General features: G+C 41.3%; 1 protein-coding gene across 2 annotated transcripts in view; it reads right to left on the bottom strand.

Annotated features, from left to right (window-relative positions):
* The window catches only part of OSBPL5 (oxysterol binding protein-like 5), a 61231-nt gene extending 35790 nt beyond the window's left edge, over window positions 1-25441 (bottom strand). The window contains exons 1-7 of one of the 2 annotated variants that reach the window (XM_010022562.1): window positions 25306-25441; window positions 19247-19320; window positions 19018-19026; window positions 9591-9671; window positions 8833-8934; window positions 7033-7236; window positions 909-993 (exon numbers count right to left, since the gene is read on the bottom strand). In XM_010022562.1, coding sequence (XP_010020864.1) covers window positions 909-993; window positions 7033-7236; window positions 8833-8934; window positions 9591-9671; window positions 19018-19026; window positions 19247-19320; window positions 25306-25441 — 691 coding nt within the window. The remainder of the gene's footprint in view (window positions 1-908; window positions 994-7032; window positions 7237-8832; window positions 8935-9590; window positions 9672-19017; window positions 19027-19246; window positions 19321-25305) is intronic. The other variant, XM_010022563.1, reaches the window with a different exon arrangement.
* Window positions 25442-26964: the final 1523 nt, after the last annotated feature.

Here is a 26964-nt window from a genome sequence, read left to right as displayed (position 1 = left end):
CCCTGTGCTCCATGAACACTGCTTGTGTCCTTAAAGTTACTCCAGATGCAACCCAAAGGAGCTCATGGCATGAGCTACCTGAGCACCTGTGGTGGGGCAGGTAAAAAATATCCATAAAATGAACAGCCTGGGTTAATTTGCTATGGGAAAAAAAAAAAAAACCACCAAAAAAAAAAAAACCAACCAAAAAAGAAAAAAAAAACCAACAAACAACCAAAAAAAAATTACAGTAGTCTGAAGGTCAAATGGAATGAAAACATGTTTTTAATCTTATCTACTTATAAATCACTGATATTTTAGGCCTACTAAAGACATTTATAGAGATTTTCACATAGTAAGCTGGCATGCCTGTTACATATTGACCTAAATTTACCTCCTATAATTCTGTGAATGGTATTTTATGTGTGGAGTCACCAGCATCTAGGCCTATTATACTGTAAACCATGGTACAACAAGTACACAGGAAAATTCTGACAGTTGAGAGACTTCTACCCACACCTCTTCAATATTACTGTGTCATTTTCCAACAGATCCCTGCCTAGTGTAAGACATAGGCAGATAACCCACTAAAGTCTCTGTTGAACTGAGGAAATAGTTAAGCTCCTCTCTCATCCCACTTTTGGGATCACCTCCTTTCATCCTTTAGTATATACTGACATGGCGTTTTTCCCCAGCTACAAGCCTGGGTCCTTCTTCCATACACATGGCCAGAAAAGTGGATGTTCAGTGAGGAACATGAAATGTACCTGTAGCGTGCTGACTGATTCTGACCACTGCTAACAAACATCTCGAGCAGGGTGAGCCATCATTTTTAACTTTACATACCATTTTGTTTTTTGCATCAACCTATTTTCTTAACTGGCACAGAGTTTGCAATCTGGAGAAAGCAAATGAAGACAAAAACTTACCATCTGATTCAGAGGCTGCTCTGAAAATCAAGTAGCTGCTGGGAAGAGGCTGAGTGATCGAACCAACATTTTCTCCCTTTGGGCCCTGGAAATCCACACAGACAAAAAGATGTAAGGCACAGAAGATGCAATGGACCATTCAGCATCTTTCTACCCTTCCTGGGCAGAGCGTGTATGTCTGTGATAGGGAAGAGGGAAGGAGCAGATGGAGTAATTTGGGGAGAATCATTAACAATCACAATATTGCTGCTGTAGCTCCAAAGCAGTAATGAACTCTGATGTAAATGGGGCTTGGTCTAACCTATGACAGCCCAAAACCTACTCTGTTTATTCAGCTCCTCATGAATGAAAGAATCTCATTCCTGACAGAAACAGTTAAGTATTTGCTATTAACCGTCTTTGTGCAACACCTGAATAGACTGTTCCACGCCGTGCTTGCTGAGTCTGTCTGCAGCCTGGCAGAATAGCAATGAAACACCCTTTATGTGTCACCATAGAAGTGGCAAGAGCCCACACCTTGAGCTGTGAGTGTCTCTAGCAGTGAGGCAATGGCAGCTTTTCTGGAAGGAAACAAAGGGGAAACTCCATCCTGCAAACCTGTCTGTGGGAAAGGAAGAGACAGAGGAAACCACAGGCTGAGGACCAGAGGTCTCCCAGCATGGGCATGTGCTGCTGGGTTGCAGACTTTCACCTCTGCATCCAGACCCTTTGAGAACCTTTATGCTGTGGTGCCTGGCATGATGGGCACTTCAGGCTTTAACAAAAGCAGGCTTTGTTTGTTTGTTCTGCTTCTAGTTAGGGGCTGTGGTAAAAAAGATTAGTGTCTCGTAAACATCCTGCCACATCCCTTCAGCATGACCCTCCAGAAATTACTGGCACGGAGGCAGAGTCCATCTTGGATCAGGTGCTTCTTTGAGCAGGATCTCAGGCTCCCACCTTGATTTTGTCCCCATTTTCTCCTCTCTTGAGCTCCAGAAGCTGCTAAGAAAAAGCAGTTCCTGTACCCAGAGCACAGCTTCATACTTTTCATGGTATGGACTTCATGCCATGTCCTGGCTGAAATAAGTAGGAGTCCCTCCTCCTCCCTTGCATTTTGAAAGTGACTCAGCTTCCTCCAGTTCCTTCTTTTCCTCACTTCTTAACAAACAACATGAAAGCAGATCTTTTTTCAAACACACACGCCTTGTCTCAGAAATAAATGCAGAGCAGAAAACACCACCAATGCTCATGTGACCAGTGTGCCAACTGCAGGGTGGAAAAAGCAGGTTTCTCCAGGATGCTCAAACACAGGTTACCTTGAGTTTCTAGAGAGTACCACACAATGCTGAAAATCTGTTGGCAAATTTTTGCAGTTTGAGTATGACTTTCCTCCCCTACATGGGCCTTTATAGCATCCCATCCTGTTCCTTGAAAGAAGGACTTCTCATTAGCATTAGTTTGTAAGCAGGGAAACTGTGATGGCTACTGAAAACTGCTCCTATATACAAGTGTCTGGTATTTGAACAGTGGTTCTATCTGGATTTTTGGTTCTGAGTTACACTCAGAAACTAAAATTTGGAAAGAATGAGGAGTGCAAGCATAGGAAAGCATCAAATTGTATCTGAGTGCATTCCATGAAAGACAACAGTCTCCAGTCTAGCTTCTTGTCTTCACATCTGCAGGGTTCTGCTGCTGCCACGAGAAAAGTGGATCATTGCTACTCACTTTTTTTCCCTCTCCCCAATCCCACAAGAGAGGTGAAAGGAAAATTAAGGACTGTTTAAAGGCTTAATAGTCAGGACTGGCAAAGTTGACATTTGATTAGTAAACCAGAACAGAGCAGCTTAAGACATTACTAGTGACATTAATGCAATCAGGCACCATTCCAGATGGCATTTTTCCTTTCAGTAGCTTGCAGCAGAGCAGAGTGTTTGAGAACTCTTGACAACACCATTACTTGTGTTTTCAGTGCAGAGGATGATACTTGCTCTGTTGGAGGAAAAACCCCACAACCAAACAGTAGAGATCCAGAGAACCATTATTTTAAAAAGTGGGGAGAAGGGAAGGAGGGGTAACAAGGTTTTAACAGATATCTAGGCATGTGGATAAACACAACGAGCAGCCAGGTTACTCTGTTAAGGAAACATCTTCAATAGTAAGGCATGCTCACACATGGAGAGGGCTGTTTCCCACAGAAAAAGGAGAAGAAAAAGAAGGACAAAAATGAAGTCAACATTTCCACAGAGTAAATGAGGTTCTGTATCTGCACGACAGAGATAATGGTGATTTCTGTCTCACAGCCTTTAAGCATCATGCCTGTTGACCAGAGTTAAGACCTCCCAGACAATGACTATCTCACCAAAAGTGAATGTTATCCTCACTACACTAGGAGTCAGAGCTCAGCTGCAGCCTCTAGACAGTAGAACTAAGAAAGGATTATCTTCAGATCATTCCTGGTTTTACGTTTGGTTTGAGACTCAAAAGGCATTATCAAGGAGGGGTTGATTAAGCTTTGAAAAATGGAGTGGACTCACATCATTTCAGATGGTATGACAAGACATCTAGTCTTGGAGAGTATAAAAGAAATCTTAAAAAAGGGGGAAATAATCCCTTTCATTAAGAGTACTGTAGGCAACTCTAAGGACGAAGATGAAACTAGCTGTGTTGTATTATGGAGTAGAACAAGCAGCTGTAAAAGCAGCAGTGCAAGCCCATTACTAGAACTGCTTTCTTTAAAGGAATGACTCAAAACTCTTAAAAATCAACACAATTCAAATTATATACATTTCCAGATTCAGTGGGTCTGACTCCAACTCATTTAGTGGTCTAAGTAGATGCCAGAAGAAGCTGCAGTCAACAAAAGCCTTTTTATACCACACTGTTCAGCTAGATTCTGAGTAATATGCTTCTAAGATAACTCTAGACACCAAAGAACTTTATAGGAAATTCTTTGGTGTGTATATTTAGCTTTCAACTATAAGTAATGGTCTTACATCTTACCTACCTACCATTTGAAAGGCACCACAAAATTTCATCCTGCTCTAACTGAAGTTAAATGCCTGCACAACAAATTTAATTGGCTAACACATCTATCAATGCCTAGGGGAGTGCTTGAACCAGACATTTGCTCCAGGACTGAACCCCACAGTTAGATCCAAATGTCTGCTGAGCAGCCAGGCCAACACATACAAAGGTACTCATTAATTTCCCCCAGTTAGCTACAAGTCCACTGGTGTGAGTCAAAACTGGACCACCAACTCTAGGCTGGAAAATCCTTGAAAATTTCACAAGCCATTTTAGCCAGAAGAGGAAATTGTTTAGCCAGACCTTATTCCTATTGTGATGGACAGTAACATGGGCTGTTTCTTAAGCATGGGCTAATCTGTATTTCATGAGAAATAGGTTTTCTTTGCACAGTTACACATAACCAATTTAGATCAGTCAATACTGCTCCAGTCACTTTAAAAGAAGGCCATGAAATGACATAAAATAAAGCAGCATTTTTATCAGTTTCAGCCTTAAACTGTTGTCAGAGTGCAGACAGTTTCTTTGACATCAAACAGTTCATAGGTGGATTTCTCCTTGAGGTACATTTTGGTGTTCACCTTGTGGCTGAAAGCATCTATCGCACATAACAACCCAGGCTGAACTCAGGTTTCAAGAAATACCCTATTATGCAGCTGAAATGTAGCTTTCTAAGTATCTGTCTCAAGTGACTCTTCGGTTTAACTGCAGCTGGTAACTAAGTACCAGCAGCCAGTTGCTTGCTTTCCCCCACCCGCTCCAGCCTCAGTGGGATAGGGAGGAGAACTGGAAAAAGGTAAACCCATGGGTTGAGATAAGAATAGTTTAATAAATTAATAAATTTCAATATTTATTGGTAATTTCTTGATAATTGAAAATATATTGATAATGATGATACTAATAATAATGAGAATGTTGATAATGAAAAAGAGTGGGGGAGAGAGAGGACTAAAACCCAAGATAAAGAGACAAGTGATGTACAATACAACTGCTCACCACCTGCTGACCAAAACCCAGTCCAACCCGAGCAGTGATCAGCCCCTTCCGGCTAACTCCCTCCAGTTTCTATACTGGGCATGACGTGCTGTGGTATGGAATACCCCTTTGGCCAGTTTGGGTCAGGTGTCCTGTCTCTGCTCCCTCCCAGCTTCTTGAGTCTGTCCACACTGGCAGAACATGAAAGACTGAAAAGTCCTTGGCCAGGTTAAGTGCTACTGAGCAACAACTAAAACATGGGTGTGTTATCAATGTTATTCTCAGACTAAATCCAAAGCAGAGCACTATACCAGCTACTATGAAGAATATTAACTCTACCCAGCTGAAAACAGGACAGTGACTTAGAGTATTACTTTGACTTTAAAATTCAAATGTCTTGGGACTTTCTCTAGTACACAAACATGTTCAGAGATACATTGCCTTCATATTTAACATACTAATTCCTATTTCTGTCATGTATTTTCTCAAGTGATACGAGAATTAGATATACATATGCATGCTCAAATACGTACACCTACTGATAAAAGCTCCTCTTTCTTTTGGATGATTCATATCAAGGGAAGGGCATTCTAGCACAACACTTCAGATCTGCCACTGACGCTACTTTTCAGTACCTGACTGCACTTCTGATTCTACTTTTTCATTACCTCTCCTGACTGAGCTTTTCAGAAGAATTCAGTTCATCTGTCAAGTCACAAGGAATTTTTTTTGATGAACAGCAAATGATCGACCTTCTTGGGTGCATGCTTTGAATTAAAAATCAGCAAAACTTTCAAAACTGAGTAAGAAGAAAGGTAGCAATGAACCCTTTGGGACTCAAAGGAAAAGCAATGCATCTAGGTAACGATCAGAGCTGAACTACTGTCAGAAAATATGCAGCTCTTACCCTTAGTTGTTGAGATTAATTTTAATTGTCTCCTCCTATTTTATTAAAAATTGCAAGACTTTTTATAGGGATGGTATAGCTGTGTTTAAAACTGTTCAATTAACTGCATTGATGAGCATGAGTGAGCCTGCCTGATCTGTTCCCACAAGGCTTCCCCTCCATTTTGTTAGATCTTCTGATGCCAATGATAAATGCCTTCATCACTCTCACATGAGTCTTCCCAAGCAGATTTACTCTACTGACCACCCTGCAGCAAGGCCCTAGCTTGTAATGCTTTGTTTACACTGGAGATGTCTCCTAGAGAATTTACATCTGTAATAACTCTGCTGAGTCACTGCTTTTAACGGGGAAGCGAGTTCAAGAACATTTTTGTCTTCAGGGTATCCAACAGATGTAGCTCTCAGTACCTCTCAGAAGATTCTGGAGTCTTCCTCTTTGCTCATAGGCATCATATTTTATTTTTAGCTATTCTTAAAGGAAAGAAGAAAAAGAAATGCAGCTCTTTAAAATCTGTAGGCAGTTATTTTGATACGTGTGAGAAAATATCAATCATTTGTGTTACAGGGAGAAACAGAGGTCACTGCAGGAGTTACTGTGTGTAATGGCAGAGACTGTCTCAGCCTGTAAGTAACAGCAGTCTGAAGAATAACTCAAAGTGAAGGGGAGAAAGCTTTGCTATTTCCATTTCAAAGAAGAGAAAATTAAGTCAACCTATCTGAAGTCACACTTCCGTGGAACAGCCAAGGCTTGAGCAGACCACTGAGTTCCAAGTCCATTGCAAACAAACCCAAACCTCAGAGGCGTCATCAAAAAAGAAGCCAAACTATTAATTTCTTTCAGTTTTGTGCAAAGTATTTGGTGCTTTGTGTGTCCTTGCTTTGGGGAAATCACTTAATTAGGTATTTATTCCTGATCTCTTTTTAAAGATGGATGCCATGCCTTGATAGCGCTTCTAGGTATTGATATTTTTCTTGCACTAACATACTACCCCTTCCCTCAGCTTGTGCATGCCTCCGTACACTAAGAATGACACATCTGTATAACTAATCACAATGCACCACGTTCCTTTGATGTCATATCATGACCACGCTTTGGTGGCTTCAATCTTTTATGCAGTCAATTCAGCACTATTAACAGCAACTAAATAAATGCAAATTTAGATAGTATCAATGCTAGATAATACTAGTTCAGGCACTTTGGTAACCAAGAAGAGGTTATTTGATTCATCAGGATTGTTACCTTTACAGCCCAGATTGATTGATCCAAAGGGTGAAAAAGTTTAAAACAGAAGCCATCCTTTTTGGAGGGTCTCTCAATCAGCTCACAAGAATGGAGCAAAATTGTCCCAACCCACTGTCCAATCTTTGGTGTCTTATAAATAAGCAGCACTCCTGGTTTCAGAACACACCACAGTTTGGTCCAACTCTTCAGAGTCCCACGGATCTGGAGAGAAGCAGGGAGAGAACAAATTTGCATTTATGTTGCTCCTTAAAAGAAAAACAGCATTTAGTCACTATTTATACAGTGTTTCCAGTATGTGTTTCTCCCAAGGGCAAACTTCCATATGCTTCCTTAGGAAAATACAATGCATTATCAGAATACTCTTAGGGATCTCACAGCAAAATTCCAGACCTTGTAAATCTGGCTATCAGAGTTTAGTCTCCATATTTTTTATTACTGGCTAAATGTTAGTAGCTTGCTTAATTTTTTAGGCAACCAGCACTGCTGGCCCATGTGAGAGTGATCTATTAATAATCATGGAGAATATGCCAATTAGAACATTGCATAGAAAAATGTTATAGCTAGTCTAACTCGACTTATAAGTCATTTTAATAGTGTTCTGCAGAACAGAGCTATTCATGGGTTTTGTCAAATATCTCATTTTTAAAAGCACCTTCTCCAGCTGGTTTACTTCTCTGTCAAGCTCAATACATGCTCTCTCTTGTATAGAAGCCATTAAATCTGATAGTATATATTAAAACATAACAGCTTCAAGAGAGCAGAAGTTTCTCAGTAAGGTTAGATCTTGCTTAAGGTCTTCTTGTCTTCAATGTACGTAGGTGAAACCTCAAGTCTTGTTATTGGTTTTTTTGTGGCCCAGCATTAGCTGCTGCTGAACCAGAAAGTTCCAACCACAGCAAATATGCAACAGTATTTTGTATTTTTAATATCTCAATATTTATCTATCATTGAAACTAAACACTATGGAAACATTTTGTTGCCAGTCGAATTTCTGAAATAAACCATATACCTCTCAATTTTATGACCTCTCATACTGATCATGGAAAAAAATTGGAGGTTTTTCACACTGGTCAAATGTGATTGTATTGTTTCATGGAATTCCCAAGTTACGTTTTTATATTTTTGAGAGAGATATGTGTTTGCCAAAACTTGGAAATTTAGTTTTGCATTTATGAAAGGGGCAACCAGTTTACTACTAGTCAAGAAGACTAAATGGCCCCAAAAACTGAGAAAAGGTAACACCTCCCAATGTCAATCCAGACTCATTTGGCCACAGACAAAGTTTCAGGACTTCAATGAGAAGCTATCACTAGTTGAGTCTTTGCACAAGGAGAAATTACACTTGTCATCAAGTGCAATAAGTTTCATTTTGTGCTGCGACAACATAAAGTCCAACAGCCAATAGAACAATCCATATCTGCCCATTTCCAGGCTGTTACTCTGCCTATTCCCTCCCCAGTACAAAAACACACCTATGGGAAGAGGCCAGTGCAGATTCTTTCAGTGACAAAAAAACCACCATCACTTCCTTTTGTACTACGCACTTTTTGAGTCCTTGTTGCTACTTAATAACATGAAATAGATGGATTGAGTTAGGTTAAGATGTAAAGTAAATATTCCCCACAACTCCATCTTTATAGCAGTTATTTAAGAATAGCTTTACAGCAACTTCAACACAAAATTATTTGGTCTTCCTTCACTCAAAAAAAAAGTGCTAGTGCGTAAGTCTCAGACACATCAGCTACTTCTCACTTATTTTTTCCTTCAGTCTTGGAAGCAATGGTCTGTATTAAATACCTTCAGCCAGTCTGCTGTGATCACTACACTGGGATCCTTTAGAGCACTGAAGAGTTGTTTGGTAGCTCTTTTCTTCTCCTGTCTGTAATTTTTTTTTTGTACCTGGTGAGAACAGAGAAAACATAGCAGCTGTGATCACGGCCTCTTCTGGGGAGGAAAGAACATAACGCATTAAGGACAGCTATGTATAGCGCAGCTAGAACTTGACCCAGCACAGGTTCCCTAGAAATGAGCACAAGAAAGAACAAAGCCATAATGAGGTATTTTTTGCTCCTGAAGTTTCACTAAACATAATCTAATTTGCTTTTAATTTGGGAGAATGGAAAGAGGCTGAATACCCAGTCCTTCCCACCCCTCAAATTAAAGAGATTAAATCTAATTTAATCCAAATCAAATCATTTATATTTTTGGTTTGGTAGACAAACAAGTGTTCAAGCAATAATTTGCTCAGATTGCCTAGGCATGCCCTTCCTAACAAGACCAATGAAGAATTACAATCCTCTTGAGGTGCCTAATGGCTCTGGAACATAGGAGCAGAGTGAAATAATTACACTGATTTGTTCTGTTTGCAGTGTATAATCCAATCCTGTGTATAAAGCCTGTAAATGCCCTTGGCCTATAGTGACTTCTGGAAGAGTTGGAGGCTTCTCTGGGTGTTGGGAAATGACTCAGAGTAGTTCCCAATGGTTTGTTTGGAAGGTACTACTTGTTTTGTAAAAGAAAGTCAGCTGATGATGACTTGGCTGCTTTGCACATACCTTCAGTGTTTCCTTCTTCGTGAATTTGGCTGTAGGAGACACACACTCTTTGTCAGACCCATTGCAAAGCTTGTATTCGATCTAAAAAAAGGAGAGAGAAAATAGGAATGTGTTAACATGACTTTTGAGTTATGCTCTGATGAAGAGTCATTTATATCTCCCAGGAATCCATGAAAGAGACGATTGCAGAGTTCAGAAGCAGAACACTAGGCAGGTGCAGAAAAAGTATACATACGGTGCAGTCCAATCATTCCTGTTATGCTCATAGTTAGTTGGAAAATTCCTCACCAAAATTTCTTCATATTTCTTCCATGCAGACATTAGTCTTGGTAAAATAAAAACCAAAACAGAACAAAAGCCCTATTCTTATGCCTAACCTTGAAAACTGCCCATCTCTTTTCAGATCTGGAAGCATTTCAATTACTGGAATAAAAATTATGGGCAAGCTGGTATGTATCTTTCAGAACTATACTTAATATTGGCAATGACTGTTGCCCTAGCTGAAATGTCCAGAAACATGAATGAGCAAGAAATGACCTAATCACGTTACAGATAATACAGGAAATAATCATCATCTTGGCCTTGCAAAGCAAGGCACGGAATACACAGTCACTTCAAATCCTGTTTGATAGTGTCAGTGCTGCTTAAATTAATTTTTCAGAGGCTACATACTGATCCTGTGATTGTGCTGAGGGGCTGACAAAATGCTTTACTCCTGTTAGCCATGGTCACAGTATTACTGTTCCCCAAATAATGTATGCCTAGGGAGTACAGCTTTCTGGACTCCTACTTGGATAGGTACTGTCAGGAAATTGTCCAAAACCTGAGGGGGGTTAGTGGTGTGAGAACTATGGTACAGTCTGGACTCCACTATGTGACCTTGGGGAAATTACTTTCTGTACCTCTTCTCCTTCTAACCCTTCACGTATGTGATGCATTCAGACTGTGGTCTTTAGGGTCAGGCACTGCCTCTCCTACTTATGCATGACAGTTTTATGGAAATGCTCAGCCCTGGGCCACCTTGGTTTAACGAGTATGACACAAAAATCAGCTGTACGGAAAAAATGAGGAAAAATTTTTTCTAAGGAAAAAACATATCAAAGATAGTTCACATTTATAAATCCACTGCTGTGAGTTGAAACAAGCCCACTGGGCTCTCAGACTCTCTCTCCTTTATGTCATGATTTGATGCAGCAATTTTACAGCTATTTCAGTTTTGAGAGACCCACTTTCTTCTTCCCTCCCAGTTAGACAGAAACCTCTCTGGTTACTATAGCCACAAACCATGCTGAATATTAGCGTGAGCAGGAAAACATTTAATGACATTCTTTTCATATGGCTTAGAAAAAGCATAACCAGATCACATGCAAATGTATGACCAGTTCACGGTAAACGGGCCATCAACTATGCTTTGGAGACTGTGGCAGGAGCAAAAATGGGAGATAAGGATGCGTGCTCGACTGAGCAAAACTCTCTGTGGATGGTGCAGGATTAGAAATGAGGGGCAGAAGGTGCAATTTGCAACAGAGCAAGGGTCACTTTAGAACCTATTACTTATTCTCTCAAACCCTTATAGTAGCCTTTCACTAAAACCAAAACTACACATTATACTTAAGAATAAACAGAGAAATTAAAATGCTGTGATGGCACATAAGGACCAGTTTACAAGTCAACTAGGCATTGGATCCACTCAAAGAAAATGTCAGCTCTTGGACTTCAGCAAACTATTCAGTATTTGCCATTTTTGTTTTAACAGAAAGCTAACTCTGTCTCTTCTATCTGCAATGCTGTCTCTGATGCATATTTTTTCTGTGCATGGGACTTCACTGTAAAAATACAAGATTTCGGTAGGGACTGCTGCACAGATACAATGTCTGAGCAGAGAATTGTGCCCACAGGACCTTTGTCTCATTTCAAAGGGCAGTGGCAGACCTTTGGGAAATATGCTGTAAGCTTTTCTTTACAAGGAAACATTCCTAAGTACTTAAATGTCTCTGAGAAAGAATCCTTCTGAATTATCAGGAGATTATGCTTTGATGATTCGAGACGTGTGTCCTCTGAAATTGGTCAGAAGAATTCTCCCCCTTTCTCCCAATTAGCAGAGAGAATGTCCTGTCCTTGAGATACAACTATGAGCCAACTGTTTATTGGTAATCTCACTCCCTCCAGCCCGAGAGATCAGATGCAGAGAGAAACACTACGTACTATTCCTCATCAGCCAGTGTGAGAAGCAAAAAAAGCACAGATGTCCCACAGATTCTAGGAAATCCTGCTCAGGTGTCTGCAAACCACCAGGATATAATGAGTGCTTTTTGCTTAATTAATTAAAACAAGCTACAGTCACTTGTTGTCTAGACAATTACAACTTAGCTCTTATGTAAAGAATAAAATTTTGGCCCCTAAGCTCACTTGGCTCGAGGAAATTTACCCGAAGATGAATTCAGAACGCTTCTGACAACCACCGCAAGCCATGCAAACCTGAGCGCTAAACCTGCTGCGCTGCTCGTGGGGAGCCAGCACTAACACGCACAGAGGCACTTCCACAGCTCTACCAGCCACACCTGCCCCCTCCTCGGAGTCTCTCTGGGTCACACTAAACAACCTAAACACAAGACTTCAAAGGTGCGGTGTTTACAGAGACACAGATTCTGCCTCTTCAGGAGAGCTCCATGCCCAAGGATACCCCATGCCCGATGCCAGCTGATGCTGCTATGCATGTAATAAAGCTGCAGCACACAACAGTACACGAAAGGATAATCTCCCCTGACACCACCATAGCCTTTTGCAGCTCAATAAATACGGTGAAACTTAACTGAAATCATTACAAATCGGTCTTTCACTTGGTCAAAGCAGCTGGATTAACAGCCTTGAAGGCTGATGCGGCAGGCTCCTGGATCACTGCTCTGCTTCCTTCAGACACTGCCTTCCCCATACCTGAGCTACCACCAGACACGCTGAATTTGCTAATCTTGCCTCTAAAGGGAAACACGGCCTCGGGGATGGTGCACACTAAGACAGACTTAAGAATGGATGAGAAACAAGCAGTTGTCTAAGTTCCTCACTGCCTCCATAAAAATTTCTAGGCATGGGAAAGTATCTGTACTGCCATACCCCAAAAGCTGTGATGTACCAGCTGCCTAACAAACAGCACAGCTCCTTGAGATGGTTGTAAAATGACCCAGCTTTATGAAGAGAGAGAAAATTTTACTAAAACCAAGCCATGGATTTAACTAGGAGCCACGGACAAGATGGCTTTCAGATGTGTCTGACCTGGGACTTATCCTGTTTTCAGAAACTCGACACTGTTCCCCAGTTGCTTTTTTAACAAGGCAAACTGATTGCTTCTCCCCGTTCGCTTTGCTTCTTGTTATGCTTACGAGGATGCACCGTCACAGATCCCAAATAGTTCACTTGTAGGTGATCTCCGGGTCTACAGAGTGAAAAGCATTGCATTCCTGGGTTCAAAGTTCCTACCTTTTCACAGGAAAGGTGGGATCTAAGGCCCCAGCACTACATACCATAGGCCCCCATGCTACTGCTGACAGCAATGTACAGTTAGTTCCTCCAGATTTATCCTTCTAAGTGACCTGAAGTAATATGACTTCATGTTTTTTACATGAATATGTGTGAATAGTTTTGATTGTACCGCATGGCATATATAAGATCCAGTAAATCCAGGCCATCAGCTCTAAAGATTCCTAAGACACAGCAGGGCCTTACATTGCTAAGACACCTCAAAAGCATTTAATGATGTCCTTCTATTGCCCTGCCTTTCTCAGCCTGGCAGAAAACTAAAAGAAACCATTCTCTTCAGCAAATCTTACAAGGACACTAGCATAATGCTTGTGCAGGATATCAGAACCTGGCCCCTTCTCTCTGCAGCTGTATGTGAACAGTATTAACCAGGGATGAGACTTTGTCCAATGGGAGGGTAGGGAACTTAACTTTTTAAAATTTAAAAAAAACCCAAAGCAAACAAGCAAACCACAAAGACTGGAATATTCTAATAAGAAAGCAATAGGCATTTTTGCCATATATTGATTCTCACAATCACAAGGGAAGGTCCGCCAAAAACTTTTACCAGAGCATGCAGCAGCACTCACAGGGGCAGGAAACTGTTGTCCCTCTTGAGTTTTCTAACCAGATCTGTCCTTTCCAGGCCTCAGTGATGACCTTGCCAGCTGACGACAGGCTGCACTGTACTCAGAGACATACTTTTTATCCCAGTTAAGTTGCTGTTCCCTTTCATCTCAGTCATGCAGCCCTGGAGATCCACTGCTGATTGTTAGCAGTTTTCATAATAACCTTACGCCTCTGCTAGGCCTTGTAAAAGAGGACACAATAGTGCTATTCTCATCCAGTGTCTTTTTGGTGACTTCATTTCCAAAAGGAAACAAATCATTTCACAGAAAAACTGTGATTGATTCCAGTGTGGGGGATGCCAGCCCATCAGTATGCCGTGCCTTGGACAACAGCAAGAGGAATATCCCGTTGTTTAGCACACGCAATCTTTGCTGCATGGGATGAAGACAAAGAAATGTGGCATGAGAGACAAACAGACAGAACTATTCCAAATCAGAAACATTTAAATAAAGCCATTCTCAAGCTGTGGTCTGCATGTTAACAGCAGTGACAGCTTTCAAGTTGCTCTTTTTTCTTTTTGCATCCAAGTGAGAGAAAGATGAAATCAGACGGGAATTTGAAGGCAGAACAAAAGTAGCTGGGGTCATTAGTTATGTTTCACAAAAGCCAAAATAGTTGCCACATGGGAGACAAGTCCTTGCTCACATGTAGTTTTTCCAGTATCTTTTCCACATATAATTGCTACAGTTCAGTATCACTGCACATAAAAAGAAATAAACCAGAAGTTCCTGAAGTAGTATAAAGACTATGGAAAAACTGAGTTTAACATTACAAGTGAAGAGCTTCTTGTTACTGATGTGAATATTCACAGATTGTGAACAATTTTGTTTCAATTTACTATAAGCAGTTCTTTTTAAAATATTTTTTATTTTGTTGTGAATTAACAGCTCATCCGAAGCACAGCAGAGTCAATGAAATGATTCTTAGTGACAAGCAAGCTTTGCATTAGGAAAGATTACCCTTCAATTCATATGCTGCTTTATAGCAAGTTGAATAATCTTCACCTAAAATCTTCTAGTTTCCAAAAAAATCCCCAAAACCCAACCCTCTTATTTCAACGTTACAAAGACACCACAACTGTGTTTGCAACAGTGAAACAGCACAATGATTAGCACAAATTGGAAAGCCTGCACAAATAAATAGCTGATATGACAGCAGTATCTGGGGAAAATCATTTGTGAAATTCAGCTATTCAAGCAAATCCAAATATGAAGCTGTACTACCGTTCAGTGGAATGCTTTGCTCCATTGCATCAGATTATAGTAAATACAGAAGAAGTCACAGATCTCATGGGATTTCTATTTGATCATTTAAACGTGCCCTTCATGGGAAGAATGTTCTGCAAGTTTAGAATATTTAAAGAACATTTTAGGCGAGATGGAAGTTGCACACTGAGAAAGATGCTGCTCCACATTTGTAATGCTAAGGAGATATCTGAAGCAAAACTTTGCTTTCCCCTCCAGCTATAGGCACAACTTTTGTTCCTAGGCTGAGTTTAAACAAAGAAACCGATCAATGAAAACCAACTGGACTTTCAGCTTAAAATATGCTTTGCTAAATTGTTTAATAAACCATTTTTATTTTTGCACCTCCATTTACCCTCAGCTCCCCCATCAGAAACACTGGAGAAAACAATTACGATCACCAGTGACCCAAGGTGACTGGTGCAGAGTCTTTGACTACAGATAGGCTTTGATAGAGATAGGATTCCAGAGGCTTACCCAAAGTTATCAACTTTGAGACTTCATTTCTGTAAGTGAACAGTTGCTACTGTCTACATTCCCCCCTTGTGAGGCACCTGTGAGTTCCAGGGCTTGTATGCTCCTACAAAAGTTAGGGATGCTCCACGTTTTCCACAAAAACATGGTGCAAAATCCCACTCCTCTTCTGTGCAATTTCCCCAAGATACTCCCGGCTACATCTCTACTCACTTGAAATTAACTGCAAAGCCCTCTGTGGACAACAGTGATTACCCTGAAATGCTGCACATGGAATTCAAGAAACACGATGTACTGAGCCAGGGCACAGGAACTGAGTGTAAGCCTTGACAGAGATAACTAGCTCCAAAATAGTTCCATCCACAACATCAACAGCATAAAGTATGGTAATGAAAAGCCAGCAAGGGTCCAGTTAAGCATAACACCACCTGGAAGGGCCAGGTTCTCCTATAAAGCTGTGCTTAGCACACATGGGGGATGTTTTGCTCCTAAATTTCTCCAAAGCAACATCTGGATTTCTCTGACAACCAATTCCCTGATTTGCTGGCTAAGGGAGAACAGAGGGAAAGGTACCCTTGTAGGTTGCCGGAGTTGTGAATAATCTTTCATGATAGTCTCAAACATAGCCATGGCTGGAATTAACTCATATGTTAAAAGCATAATTCATGGATCTAGAAGGATGAGCTTGAGACAGCATGGGAGTTATAGCTTCAATCTCAAGTGACTGGTATGAGCTGTTTCAAACTACTTTGCAGCTAAAATAAATTTCTAGCAGACACTTAGGTTCATATTTCAGATTATAAATCACACAATAAAGACTTGAACAAATCAGGCATGTGGAAAAATTCTTTCATGATGAACAAAGCAATCTAAGCTTTGATCTCCCATACATCATATAACTGTGCACGATAACCATACTGCTACAACGTAACGATTTTAGACTTCATTGTGGCATTAGTGGGGGCCTGAAAAGAGTGAAGTACCACCGAGAGCCAGCTTTAAGATTTTTCTGTCTATCCCTTAAAATATACTTCAATTCTTTTTGGGCTCTGCATGCATACCAAAAAACCCCAGCCACTCTCCAGACAGTAGAATAAATAGGTAAGCATAGGAAAGAAAGAGAAAGACAACGTAACACTGCATAATGCAATAAAAGGTGCCTTAAAGGATACTAATAGTGCTGAATAATGCACAAAATGAGAGAAAGGCAATCCCTGTCACTATCAGGCATGTGCTAACTGTACTACCTGGCTACAGAGATGAGTTTGAGGCTCAGAGAAAGCGTGGATATGGCCTGAGAGAATGAAATGTAGAACTGTTTCCACCTCGCTGATGAAGATACAAAACAGAAAAGCAATTAATCTGCCCGGGGAAATGCAGGAACTCCAAGTCAGAGCTGTGAAATTTCAGGTCCCCTAAGCTGCAGTCCAGACACTGAATCACTTGACTGGCTTTCCTTCTCAATACTGGGTGACAAAGAGTCAATGTGGTGTGGTGCACCAAAATAGCGCTGCCAAAGGAACACTGATTTCCAACAAGGTTTGTTATATTAACTGTGCCAAAAGAAGGGTAAGTATTCATGGCATGGATCTGTATCTAGAACATTTACTTTTAAATCCATTAATTAAACCTGCACAACCTACAGTTTGGCTTCTAAAAATTATTTCTGCTGTCCTGCTGCCAGGAATCTAAACATGACCCAATTAGCACACACTCCTTCCTTTGGTTTAAGTAGGTGGAATCACTATTTAGTTTTAAACTAAGATGCTGTGACAGATTCCTACTTACACTTCTGGACACATGACAGTAAGGTTTCTTTTTATATCCTTAGAGCTGAGTAGACATGAAAAATGAAATATTAGGCAAACTGAATACCAGTTTGCCTAAATTTTTAAGGTACAAGATATTTCACAATAGGGACTGCCTACTGTAGGGACACTGCAAAGCAACAGAAGAAAAGTTACGTGACTGGAGAAGAACAAAGCAGTGTACAACACAGCAAGGCAAAGCACAAGTCCAGAAAGGTGGAAGGGAAGCCTCTGCATCAAACATTGTGTGTCTAAGCAGAAAATTCAGGCAGGAAGAAAAAGCTAGCTCTGTCCCATTCAGTAGCCACAGCAATTGCCTGCAACACTGCAAATGAGTAGGCAAGTTGACGTTTGGTGTTTTGGGGTCCTCATTTCTGGTTTTAGTCCATTAGTGTTTCAGAGCAGTTTTGACTATTGGAAAACCAAAGTCTTGGGCTGGTGAAAGCTAAGCTCAGGTACAGGTTCAGACCCCCACATTTGTTTTCAATCACAATTCTCATGCAGTTAATTTGCACTGTGCATTTTCTCACTTCTTCTTAACAACTGCTCTTGGCACTGTAAAGGAGAAACCCACCAACACCTCCCAGGTGCACACAGAGCATTGCAGAAATCTAGGTGGGCACTCAAATATTTCAAGGGTGCTTCTCCTTTCAAAAACACCTGTAGGAGACTAAATAGCAAGGCAGGCCCTGAGGCCAGAAAAACACAGCTGAGCCATGATGAGCTCACACAGATGCCTCTAATAAATTGTCTCTCTTGCATTCATCCTGCATCTCAGAAATCAAACTCCCTTTTGGACAGCATTTCAGTGCTCTGAATTGTCGTCCTGCCTTTGGGAATTTAACACAACTCCTTGTAAGGCGTGCAAAACATCTGGCTTTAAAACAAAGCCCTGGATGTAGTTACCTGATCCTTGGGCTTCTCCACTGCCAGGATAAGTGGAAGGCTCAGTTTCCATGAGGAACCTGCCTGAAAAAGCAAAACCAAGGTAGGTTTGCAGCTTGCCATGTTCCAGCCATAGCAGAGGGCATGTACATGAACCCTTGTTGCATACTCCCAAAGCTCCTGTCATCATCATCTCCCTGTGCTGACCTTTGCCAGGGCATCTTGACAGAACAATCTGCAAGCTCCAGGCAAACACAGCCAACTGTATTTGAAGATGAAGAGCTTATTTTCATGTATTATAAGAAATCACTTGTCTGCAGATGCTTCCTTAATGTTATATTTCAATTTCAGCTGATGTCATTTGCATTTTATAGCTTCATAGTTGAATAAATTGAGTTAAAAATTTATTAACAAGCATTGCTCCTATTTCTAGTTACCCTCCAGAAACATGTTAGAGAGTTGCAGCCAAAAAGCCTATGCATGAATCTCAAAGCCAGATCCAATTTATAAGGTTGATTCTCTACAGGAAATCGAACTCGGGCACTTGATAACATTAAATGTAGAGCCAGGTTTTGAACACTCAGATCCAGAGTCTTTAGACCCAGTTTTACCTCTCCATAATGGGCTGGATGGAAATGTGATGAGGAAATGTTGGTTAGTTTGTGTTCCTCTCTTGTTATGCCAATTCCCAGAGCCCTCTGGGTTTTGGATGCTAGGCACTACACTAAATATTACAGCTTTCTCTCCCAAAACAGTTAAGGTTTATGATTGTCCTGCTGATCAGGAACAGCAGGAGACACCTCTGCTGACAAAATCAACCTTTCAACCAGTTATTCATATCTAATTACACTGCCAAATGAGGTCCAAATAAACAGGGGGTTTCTGCAGTAGGTGCTCTCAAGTCAGAGGAAAGTGTGGGCTTCTCTCATCCCAACCATGCAAAACCACTGATTTTCTTTCTCTCCAAACATGCACATACAGTTCCTGCAGCAACAGACGGAGAGGTTTTCTTAATGACATTGAAAAAAAGAGTAAGAATGATTAAAAACAGCCTGCAAAGACGTGAAAGCAAAAATACGGATGGATCCCTATCCCACAGTACCTTACTAATGGAGTTTGGGGTCTGTGGTGTTTCATCCTTCAGCGCCGATAGGCTGTTTCCTTCCACATCTTTTCCTGCAACAGAGAAATGTGATTCAGAAACTGAGAAACTATGTGCAAAACTGTGGCTATTCATGGCCTTAGAAGGGCTAGTGCTAACAGCAAGCAAGAAAGGCTGTCATGAGTAGGAGCAGGCACACTTGGATCACAGAGAGGGATCTTGCAGGGCTTGAAATAGCCTGGACCCACATGCAACAAGTACTGCTTAAAAGTTAGGTCTTGAAACACTGTGGTAAACCAGCATCATGGTTGCAAAGTCCGGCATATGAAGGCTGGAAAAAACCCCAGAAATAAGGTTACTTATGCATCCTTAATCGGCTGCCTTCTGTGTCTGCATTATGATGCAGTCTTTAATTACACTACCACAGTCTGTTCTCTTCTTACATACCCCATGCCTCATACAATGCAAATAATAAACGGAATTCAGTTAATAAGCAGCTATTCAATACATTATCCTCCTTGGTCAGTATCTGGTAACTACACACAGATGCTCTTGACAGCATGCTTTGTTTGACAAATAATAACCATGATCATAAAACGTTACAGAAGACAGAACAGTATCCAGACATAATTAGTAAAACAAAATTAAAAATACCTGCAGAAGATCAACGTCTTCTGAACAAGTAATTTGTTAAAATAAGAATCTTTTTCAATTAAAGAGCAGTATTAATGAACACTGACATTTTCCAATCATTGTAGAGATATTTCCACTACCCAAATATCTTAAACTTGCAGCACATTATACACGTTATATACTAGTATGAGTGTGTGTAGTCCTAGCCCAAGCAATAAAATGTAAGGATAAATTCTGTTCTTTTTGCCAACTGTCATCATGGCCTTACAATACAAGAAAGCATAGCGCTTCTATGAAAAACAGCCAAAACAAGTGTCTGATGAGACTAGCTTTCTAGTGCCAAGACGGTCATTGTTATCCAACTGCAGTGTAGCTTTCTTGTCAAAATCATTAGCAATCAGTGCTTCAGAATACTGGACACAGTAAAGAACCACTGAGACAGTGACATATAATCCATTTGTAGCACACTGGAAACATGGGAGCTCTTAAAAATGTTTTTACACACTGTGTGGGCCAGTCTTGGAAACACCATCAAATCCAAAACCAGGAAGGGAAAACCCTGATTCTCCTGAAGTCAGCAGCAGTTGTCACAGATGTGTCAGAAGCTATAACATCTCCTGGAGCTTTCGGAGCAGCCATTTAAGACGACAAGCACCATTAGAAAAGCCATTCACAGCAGCTTACTAAAAAATAAATATCCTCTTGGCCATGTTCTGCAGTTCCTACATGAGATGTGTTAGAAAACAAGCAAGTTCCGTTATATAGCCAGAACTGCAATTGTGCTACAGGGTTTCACTGGTAGAGAGACAGGCAAACCCCATGCCCTTCTACAGACATTAACAGGTAGTTTGGTATATTAACTCTTAAATTTAAGAAAAGGCTTTGTGGGACAACTGTCCCGAGAAGGTGTTCAACTTATCGCAGTTGACTAAGGGTGATGGGGCTTTCAGGTGCGTTTCTCACTCTGTGACACAGTGCTGTGGTGTGCCACATGCACACAGACATGCCAATGCAGAAAGCAAACGCTTCCAACTGAGAGAAGAGACAACATGTGCATTGCTTACACGGGGAACTCAAGCAGAGGAAGAACCTATGCAGTCACATGGGAAGGCGGTGCAACAATAGGGAACCTAAATCTTAACCTAGTTTCTTAACTGTCGCTCCTCCCCTTGTAACACTGAGCCCTAAATAATGCACTTGGAAACCTAATGTCCATGAGCATAAGAAAATCATAGGTGGCCAGATATTTTACAGTCCCTTTATGTTACCATGTCAAGTGGGATAGCCATAAGCACTGCTGTGCATGGTCTAATCCAGTATCTCTGTATTTTTTCTTTCTCTGATGGTGCTTTCTTCTGTATAGCCCCCACTCTTCTGTCAAGAGGCAGAGGAGGTTGGAAGAAACTCACAAAGCTGTGTAGCTGCTGCACTTATTTCCCATGAAGTTCTTCCTGAATATGTATGGGAAAGTAACATATGGTCTAAAAGTTCAAGTAAAGTTAATGGGAATCAGCTGCTGCCTGCTCTGAGGGAATGGCATCTATTAGCATAACAGAATTCACAATCATTCTTTATTATGTCTCTTCTTAAAGCTTAACTCCAAGCTGTATGTGAGAGATTTCTGCCTTCTCTCAGTAATACAATTAAAAGGGTTTGCACCTGAACAATGAGATTTTCACTGGACCATCCTGCTCAGAGAGTATTGTTAAAAATGGGAACAGTCAACTGTTCACTTGTGCCATATCACTTACAAGGTTTGTAAGATCTGTTTATGGAGTAGTATACGCTGGTTTCTGATGCCAAACTCATTAAGCCTATTTGCAGTTGTGAAGGAAAGGCTGTTTTTCGGAGGAGAGCTATTACTGTTGTCTGTCTCAAGCAGACTTGCTGTAGCTGTGTGGAAGGAGAGCCAGCCCCTGAAACAGTGTCCAAGTTCCTCAACCCCCTACCCCCCCCCGAGTTAAGTGCATGGAAAGCCCATAAGTGAGAGTCCTACCCAGAGCACAACAGACATAGCTGCCTTGAGAAAATAAATAGGAAACCACATAAAAATATAAAAGAAGCTAAATATTAACTGGCTATAGGAGCTGAAGTTCTGATCTCCCTGATCAAGAAAACATAATGCCCACAACAGAAACAGAACTGAATCTCTCCTGACTTAAGGTGCTGGCTGCTAGCAGAGAAAGGTCCTCAACAAAGTAGCCCAATAGTTTTGCACCAAATAATGAAATATATTTTGGGAAGGGAATCAGTGGTGCCTATGGAAACAGCCTTCATCACATCATGAAGAAATCTGCCAACACTCCAGTCTTGTGGTTACAGAGTAGAATTACTGATACCTTCTTTTATCCCATTACTGTCATGCATAGGAAAAATCAGTATTTAGTTACTTTCCAGAACAGTAACTATTCCTTTTCTTTGTGTTTTTTGCTGGGCATCAATCTTACAGGTACACTTGCCTTCCTCCTTTATAAAGAATGATACAGCAAGCATGACTGATCACTGGTAATGGGAAGCAAAATTACTGGGTTGTTGAGGAATTCCTGATTAGCTCCACGCAGCATGAATGATTATTTTACAGGCTTTCTGATGAAGTAGCTGGATAACTACTAGAGGAAATAGAGGCTCTGATGTGTGGCAAAACTATCGCGGATAAAATCCATTACTGCTGTAAGTATCAGCCACTTGGCCCAATGTGTACACTAGACTGAAATTCAGTTCCGTGTATCTATCACAGTAAAATTCCCATATTCATGAATGTACATCCCATAGGATGCGGATAAACTAATCTAACTTTTTATTTAATTACACTGTGTGATCTCACAGCCTAGTCAAAGAGACATTCTCTAAAAACTCTTTTAGCTACTCCCCCTATATTTCCTATCCTCTGAAAGAGAAAATAGAGAAAGATTTTCTCTCCTTATTGCTAAATGAAACAGACATGGGCAAGGAACATGAACTCATGTCTCTCTGTGAACTCCCTTTAAAATTCCTCAAATTTCTTTTAGTTACCAGAATCATTAGCATTTCTGTATGCAAGCAAGAGGCAGAAAGTCCAAAATGTTGTTTTAGATAGTGCCCTCTGCATTTCCCACATTTCCTTTAAAAATGCCCTCTTGATGAACTGAATCTTCACAGTGTAGCTTGCCTAAGGTGTAAAGTCTGTCACTCCCTTGTCACTGAGTTATTTACTTGCACACCTTTATTGTTGGATGGCTAATCCTAGGTGTTGGTGCTGTGAGACCTGCAGCTCCAGCCACTTCGTAACTACCAAATTCCTGGCAGGAAATCGATGGGCTCTGCTGCCTGTGCTGCCTACAGCAGCCACCAAACACGATCAGCCCAGCGCCCTCATAAAGAAAATCTACCAGAGAAAAGATGGATCACTGGAAAAGCCTCGAGAACTGAAAGTTCACGTAAAACATCAGAGAAAAGCGAGGGACAGAGAAATATTGGACGCAGCTGACGGATGTAGACCTGTGGCTTATCTATGGTGATAGCTGCATCCTTCAGAGAGACAGGAAAAGGTGAGGGGAAGCACATGAGGCTCAGAGGAAAATGAGCCAGAAGCAGCAGCAAAGGAGTGAAAGGAGAGTCCACCACAGGAAATGGCAACTGCACGTGAAGAATGACAGTTACATCTTACGGGAAAAGTGAAGAAAACAAAGGGAGAAGGCAGCTCTGTGGGACCAAGAGAGAAATGAAAGGAGTAAAAAAAAAAAAGTAGGGATAGACAAAACCCCAGACTCTCTGCAAGAAATCCCCTGGCTGAAGTAGTGACTTCTGTTTGCTAGGAAAGGATATTCTCTCCTCTACAAACTCTTTGCCCTATGCTCTCCCTTTGCAATACAGAGAGCTCCCGCCTCTGCTGATGACACTGCTGGAGGTTACTTGGAAAACTGTGCAGCAAAACAAAAGCTCTAGTATGGTTCAAGGGAGTTGTTCTGCTGAGCTCAACAAAGGCTGTTTGGTATGGCTGCCAGCAGGGATCAAGGAGAAACAAGGTGATGGGGGAAGCTGAGGAAGAGACAAATTCTTCCAGCTACCTCCTCCATGCCAAACCCCTCAACTTTCCCTGATGTCTGAAAGATTACAGCACTGAAATACCTCTGTGAGGAAGTCAGTAACTTTTTTAGCACTGAAAATGCTGGTAAGACTGAAGAACAGGCAAACTCTAAGCTATGGTTCTCCATCTCCCCAAATCAAGGGGAAGTGCCTACAGCCTAAAAACTCAGCCCTCAGGCTCCCAAGGACAGCAGAAGTGAAACAGCTCTTTACTTACCAGACATCTGTATGGACTGTACTTAGTGGCAGACAGCTGTTCAGAAGTCCCTACAGGTTTGAATTGTATGAGATTTTAGGTGTTCCATTTTTAAGCTGTTTTCAATTTGATTACTAAAAGCTTGTTGAAGCTTCTAGTGACCTCGCTGACAGACAGGATTAGTCAGCACTGCTGAAAATAGGCTCCCCATTGCCTTGAAGCAGACACCCACAAATAGAAATACCTGCAAAATCAGAAGCCCTTGATACCTCTGCTCTTAAAACCAATTAGCTCAGGAAACCCAGGTTTTGCTCTTCATTTGTGAAGCCCAGAGAGCCTGTCAGGTGTTACATCTATATGAACATGGAAACCTTTTGATAGATGCTATGTTCTTTCTCTAGATACCAGTGTTTTGAGAGCTCATGAAGGTGCTGTGAATATTTAGTACTGACATGGCAGCTGCAAATGACAGCTCTACAAACTTGTGACTGTTCCCTGAGGCACTTATATACAGACTGGAATGGAAACATTGTCTGCAGACCACAATTAAGGAAAGACTTGAATGTTCATTGCGAGAAACAAATTGTGAAACAATAAAATAAGCTCTATTTCCTTCAAAAAGGAAAAATTCAAAAATTCAAAGCGGAAAATTCAAAGCAAAAGAGACGCAAAGAGAATACTTAAAAGTCACTGCAACCTGTCAAGATTCCTGGTACTTGTAGTGCTTATAGATATTTACAGAACATTAACCACAGAAAGTCTGCTCTTGTAATATTTATCCAGGGCTCTAAATCTGAACAGGAAAACCTGCCATTAAATGGCTGCAAGTGGGGCCAGCAAATCTTAAATTAGTCCAACAATTAGAGTGAAATATATCAAGTGCTACAAAGTGAAAGTGAATTTGAAATGTGAGGCCATGCAGTGTTCAAACAGGTATGAACCCCAACTCTGACGCCCTCCATTCCCGCTTAACATCATGGCAGTGAAAAACAATGGCATCATGAAGCAGCATTGTCTGCAACCCAGTAATACCTGTGTTGCAAAAGCCTTTCTCTCCCTCATCCTAACTTGTTTCTTTCTGTTTCCTGGCAGCATGCTAAAATACCTACTTCCAGTCAAGCACCTGAGACATGTTACTGTCTGCAGTGACACACCAGAAACCAACCTGGGCTGAGTGGGTAGATGTCATTTTCAGTCCCAAAGAACAGATTGCGTGTCAACTTGCGAGGATCGACCTTCTGAGGGGTGGATGAGGCCGGACAGAGGGAGAACCTGCGACGGAGAAAGTTCTCCTCCTTCATGGCATGAGTTGTGGGGGTTTTCTGAAAAGCAAAGATAGAAATAACAGTTCATTTCAAGACACAGGAAATCAAAGTTTCACACCCAGATGACTCCACTGCTTCAAAGCTGCCTAATCCTATGTAATGTGCCAGATCTTTTTATAGAGTGCCAGAAGGCTATGCAGGGAAAAAAGGAAAGTGATATTAGTTTGCAGCTACAGTTTCTGATTTGCTGACTCTCAGTATTTGAAAACTGCAGGGAAGCAGGACACTGCTCCTTGGTGAATCCAGGCAGTGTAACACCCTCCTACCTACCTGGATCTATCTAGGATAATAGCTACTTATCCAGCACACAGTGCCTAAAATTCATGGCTTGGGGTTTTTTGGTTTTGGGGTTTTTTTTTAGGTTTTGGAGTCTCTCTCGTAAGTGTGACTCCATTGGTTTCAGCACATTTACACCACCTCCACAAAACAACATTGAATTGGAGCTGCATGGATGAAGAGGAACCAGCTGCATGAGCTGCAGAGAGCAACAAAAGCAGAGACAATGCCAGTGTTGCTCCTGCCCTTATTTCCAATTATAGCACATACAAATAATTTCTGGTTTGTTTAAAATGGCATTTACATCAGCTTTGCAGTTTGATCAGTAAGATAAACCTTGCTGCTCTGTGAGGGTAAAGAACAGATTTGTCTCCCCAGAAGCCTCCCTGCATCCCCATACAAGAGCCCGGTGGTACTGTGCTCTTTACCACCACTTGGCTAGTGCATTAGACCATCCTGGCTGGAATTAAAGGTTTCTTTTATACCCATCCAACAAGCAGTTCTTTCTTACCCTTCACAAACAGATACTATGACTGTCTCCTTCCTGAGTTACAAGCTTTATCCTCTCTGCATGTGCAGCCAGAGGCAAGGCTCTTCCCAGCAGTAAGAAGCATTAACCTAGCCTTTGGGTAAGCGTTGCAGACCCTAAGGTCTGCTGCTTCTCCAGGGGACAGTTACTGAGGTAAGAGACACCCTTTAGATGGTATACGTTTCCTGAAAAGAGCCTCCACGTTTTCCCATCTCTTTTAGGCCAGTAGCCTAAAGAAAACAAAGGGAGAAAAGCTGCCCTGAGTCATGGTGCAGTTCAGGAGGGCAGGACCAACATATGTGTAAGATGACCTGTGTGGCACTAGGTGTAAAATGGGCTGATTACAGGCTAGAATACCCTGCCCTGCCCTTCCTGCTGCCAGTACCGCCCCCGTGCTTGTGCTGGTCCAAATGCCCAATTTAATTGGGAACCATCAGTGGCCTCTTGGAACTCAGTCTTCACAGCTGAGAAGTTGCATGGGGGATGCCATGAATGTGTCCCAATATAAATGCCCCTCCTGTGCTTCATCTGAGCTCTGTCCCTTTGCCTGCCCTGCTAATCCCTGTAGAAGACAGTCTTAAGATTTCAGGTTTTGCAATTATTATTTTAATTTATTTACACAGCAGGCTGCATCAACTTTAAAACCTAGCTGTGATTTACACAGCAAGAGAGAACCTGCTCCTTTTTTCCTGCA

This window comes from Nestor notabilis, unplaced genomic scaffold, assembly GCF_000696875.1.
Source record: "Nestor notabilis isolate BGI_N333 unplaced genomic scaffold, ASM69687v1 scaffold649, whole genome shotgun sequence".
Classification (NCBI taxonomy): Eukaryota; Metazoa; Chordata; class Aves; order Psittaciformes; family Psittacidae; genus Nestor; species Nestor notabilis.
Note: the sequence above shows the minus strand (reverse complement) of the source record. Positions and strands in the feature narration are given on the sequence as shown.